A 3,795-nucleotide genomic window follows, 5' to 3' on the forward strand; every position below is an offset into this window, starting at 1 on the left:
GGCCCCCCTGGGGAGAAGGGCGACTCAGGGGACCCGGGTCCTGAAGGCAGGAATGTGAGTACCACCTCCTGTGCACCCACTGCCCCGTGGGCACCCGCCGCCCCACGAACTCCATTGCCCTGCGCCCACTCCTACCCCATGGGTGAAAAAAAAAGGTGCCCCCCATCCCCTCCTACCCTCATGCCGTCCCTCTCTCCCACAGGGCAGTCCTGGAGCACCAGGGAGCAAGGGTGACCGTGGGGAGCCAGTGAGTGACACTGGGGGGAGAGAGGGAGCGGGGCCCTCACCCCGGAGCCAGCTCTGCCCTCACCAGGGCTGTGCCAACTCCTCTTAACCTGCTTTCCTCACCCTTCTTTCAGGGGCTCCCTGGACCCCCAGGACGAACCGTAAGCTCTGTCCTCACCCCCCTCTCTGCCCAGGGGCTGGTGCCCAGCCTCTGACAGCCCCTCTTTGCCCCACAGGTCGACGTGGGGCTTGGAGGAGTGGGGGAGAAGGGGGAGAAGGTAACAAATGAGTCCCCCGGGATGCTGGTGGTGGGGTTCTCTGTGCTGTCCTCCCCTGAACTCTGGCTGTGTGCTGGGGTGCTGGTGCTCCAAGCTCTCCGTGCCTTGGTCCCTGGCCATGGCCGGTACCTTCTGCCCAGCTCAGCTGGTTCTTTTTTCAGCCCGTGCCCATATTTTCAGACCTTTGCTATTATCCCACCATTAAACAATAAGCAGGCTTGGCACGGGCATTTGTGCCAGCAGTGGGGCAGAGCCCTCTAACTGTGGTGCCCTTCCCTGGCAGGGGGACCCTGGGGACCCTGGTGAGGATGGTGCCAAGGGCGCCCGGGGTGACACTGGCTCCCCTGGCCTGCCTGGAGAGAGGGTAAGTGCTGGGTCTGTGGTGTGGGAGGGGGTGAGACAGCAAGATGGGTGATGTTCTGCAGGAGAGACGGGGTCTTGGTGTGCAGGACCTGCACACCAGAATCCCTTCTTGTCTCCCCATGACTCACTGCTGAGCGTGTCTCTCTCTCTTGCAGGGTGTGGAGGGCCCCCGTGGCCCCCCTGGTACACGGGTAAGTGCCCCCTTCCCCGTGGGGGGCTGAGCAGAGGGTCTGCACCCTGCTTGGCAGGGGGAACAATTCTCACTCCTCTTCCCACCCCACAGGGTGACCCTGGGGACCGAGGCCTGCCGGGAGAGAAGGTGAGGGGACTGGAGGCTGGGGGCTGCCCCATGACACCCCCATCCTGCCCCACAGTTCCAGCCCTCTTGCCTTGCTCTCTTACAGGGGGACCGTGGCCCACCAGGGCTGGATGGCCGCAACGGGCTGGAAGGCAAACCCGGGCCTCCAGGCCCCACTGGGCTGCAGGTGAGCATGGTCCAGGTTAGGAGCAAGGCTGCTGATGGATGAGCGATGGGATGGGAGGAGCCTGCCCCCCAGGACTCCCCCTGCTCTGGGCTGGGATTGCTCATGGGGGCTTGTGGCAGAGTGGGGGTGTCCCTGCCCTCACCTCCTCCTTGTCTGCAGGGGAACCCAGGGAAGCAGGGAGACCCTGGCCGGGATGTAAGTACCTCCAGGGAGGGAGGGTTTGGGTTGTGCTCCTGCTGGGGCCATCACGCTTGCAAGGGGATGATGTCCTGTTGCACGCTCCTTGGTCCAGGGCAGCACAGCGGGACTGTCCCCTGTTGGGTGCTACCATCCCTGCCATGCTCCCAGCCACGCTCTGTCCTCCCAGAGCCGGCTGGGGGAGGCGGGTACCCTGCTGCCCTCTGCTCCCTCCATCTCTGTTCCTTGCAGGGGTTGCCTGGGCTGCGTGGGGAGCAGGGACTGCCTGGCCCTGTGGGCCTCCTGGGACCGCCTGGTGTCCCCGTAAGTACCAGCCACCCTGCATCCTGGGGATGCATCTTGCCCTGTGCCATCTGTGGTCAGTCCCAGCCAGCTCTGTCTGCTGGGGCTTGCCCCATGCCCATATCTCCCTTCCCTGCACCCTGGGGCTGTGGTGGGGTCTGGGGACCCCCAGCTGCTGGTGCCAGCACCAGGGGGGCTCTCTCAGTGCCTCTGCTTCCTCCCAGGGCAAACCCGGTGACGATGGCAAACCTGGTCTCAATGGCAAGAATGTGAGTGGGGGGGCAGGGCTTGGCTTTGGCACTCACCTTGGGGTCCCAAAGTGACTGGGTGACCCCAGTCTGACATGAAGTCATGGGGGGCGTGTGGCAAAGAGACCCTGTGCTCCAAGCCATACCCCCTGTGCCTGTCCCTGTCCTGTGCAGTGCCTGTGCTAGGGACAGCTGGGGTGGTTGGGCTGGGCACTGACTGGCAGCCTGTGTCCCCAGGGAGAAGATGGCACACCAGGAGAGGACGGAAGGAAGGTAAGGAGCTGAGCTCCAGGTGATCCCCACACAGTCCCTGTGCAGTCCCCATGTGGTCCACTCATGTCTGGTGGCTTCTCCTTGCTCGGGTCCAGGAGCATCGTTTTGGGGCATGCAGATGGGGCAGCATCCCTCTAACTCCTTTCCCTCTTCCTGGTTAGGGAGACAAAGGTGACACAGGACCCCCTGGCAGAGAGGTGAGTACACCCCTGCAGAGGAGTGGGGTGATGGGGGTGCTGGGCCCGTGCCCTTGCTGGGAACAGCCCTGGGCAACCCCGGTCCTGGGGGTGACACTGCTCTCTTGGCAGGGCCACAGCGGTGCCAAGGGCGAGCAGGGGGACAGAGGTTTGCCAGGCCCCCTCGGCCCCCCTGGCCTCCCCGGCGTCCCGGGGCAGGTTGGCCCCCCAGGGCAGGTGTGTAGTCCTCGAACCCACGGTGCCACCCAGCATTGCACCCTGAAGTCTGGGCTGCTCTGGGGCGGGCAGGACCCCTGCTAACAGCTCCCTTGGGGCACTCCCCCGTGTCCATGGGTGCTGGGTGCCATTGTGTCCCCTCTGCATCTTCCAGGGCTTGCCAGGCCCTCGTGGGATGGTTGGACCAAAGGTAGGTGTGCTCCTGCCCCCAAGCCCCACAAGGCAAAAGTCTGGGTGACCCCGTGCCAGAAGGGATGAGTCCTTGGTGGGACTCCCTGTCCCCAGCTGGCAGGGCTGGACCCTGGCACAGGAGTTTGGGCTGGGCAACTTAGCTCTGCCCCCCTGATGCCTTTGCTGTGTTTCAGGGGGATCCAGGGGAGCCTGGACTGCGAGGGGAGCAGGTGAGTACCCAGCACCAAGCCTGACAAGCTGCGAGCACCCCAGGGTGGTGGCAACCACAGCCTCTGCCCAGGCAGCACTAGCAGTGTTAACTCTGAAACCTACTGAGGGCAGCATCAGCACTTCTCACCTCACCTACCATACTTCTGTGCGTATTTTCATTCCCTCTTTCTCTGCAAACCTAGGGGCGACCTGGCAACCCTGGAGCACGTGGAGACCCTGGGACTGCAGTGGTGAGTCTCCCTGACCTGGTGGGCTGGGACATCAGCCCCAAGGGACAGAGGACCCTCCACAGTCCCCATGGTGGGAGTAAGCCAACAGCTGCTTAATGTCTTTTTATTGCAGAACGTTGAACGTAGCCTGGAAGCACTTGGCATCAAGGTACGTAGTCCTTGGCTGTTGGGCTGGGGCCTGTTTGTGCTGTGCGACAGCAGGGGTGGGGACACAGGGGGTGGTGGGAGACCCAAGCAACCCAGAATGGGTTGATGGGGCCGTGGGGTGCTGCCACAGCTGGGTTGCACTGACCCCCTGACCATTGGCTCCTTCCTCCCACCCAGATTTCATCCCTGAAGGAGCTTACGGGTGCCTATGATGGGAGCTCAGACTCAGTCCTGCTGGTGTCCGAGCGGCT

At 63.6% G+C, this 3,795-nt stretch overlaps 1 protein-coding gene across 1 annotated transcript in view; it reads left to right on the forward strand.

The window, feature by feature from the left end:
* Positions 1–202: 202 nt before the first annotated feature.
* The window catches only part of LOC104536590 (collagen alpha-1(VII) chain-like), a gene marked incomplete at its 5' end in the record, with an annotated part of 14,601 nt that continues 11,008 nt past the window's right edge, over positions 203–3,795 (forward strand). Inside the window, 14 exons of the mRNA XM_010179246.1 lie at positions 203–247; positions 462–503; positions 787–867; positions 1,022–1,057; positions 1,150–1,185; positions 1,271–1,351; positions 1,511–1,546; positions 1,781–1,852; positions 2,056–2,100; positions 2,317–2,352; positions 2,514–2,549; positions 2,661–2,765; positions 3,131–3,166; positions 3,350–3,394. Of these exons, the coding sequence (XP_010177548.1) occupies positions 203–247; positions 462–503; positions 787–867; positions 1,022–1,057; positions 1,150–1,185; positions 1,271–1,351; positions 1,511–1,546; positions 1,781–1,852; positions 2,056–2,100; positions 2,317–2,352; positions 2,514–2,549; positions 2,661–2,765; positions 3,131–3,166; positions 3,350–3,394 (732 nt within the window). The remainder of the gene's footprint in view (positions 248–461; positions 504–786; positions 868–1,021; positions 1,058–1,149; positions 1,186–1,270; positions 1,352–1,510; positions 1,547–1,780; positions 1,853–2,055; positions 2,101–2,316; positions 2,353–2,513; positions 2,550–2,660; positions 2,766–3,130; positions 3,167–3,349; positions 3,395–3,795) is intronic.

This window comes from Mesitornis unicolor, unplaced genomic scaffold, assembly GCF_000695765.1.
Source record: "Mesitornis unicolor isolate BGI_N332 unplaced genomic scaffold, ASM69576v1 scaffold32502, whole genome shotgun sequence".
Taxonomy (NCBI): domain Eukaryota; kingdom Metazoa; phylum Chordata; class Aves; order Mesitornithiformes; family Mesitornithidae; genus Mesitornis; species Mesitornis unicolor.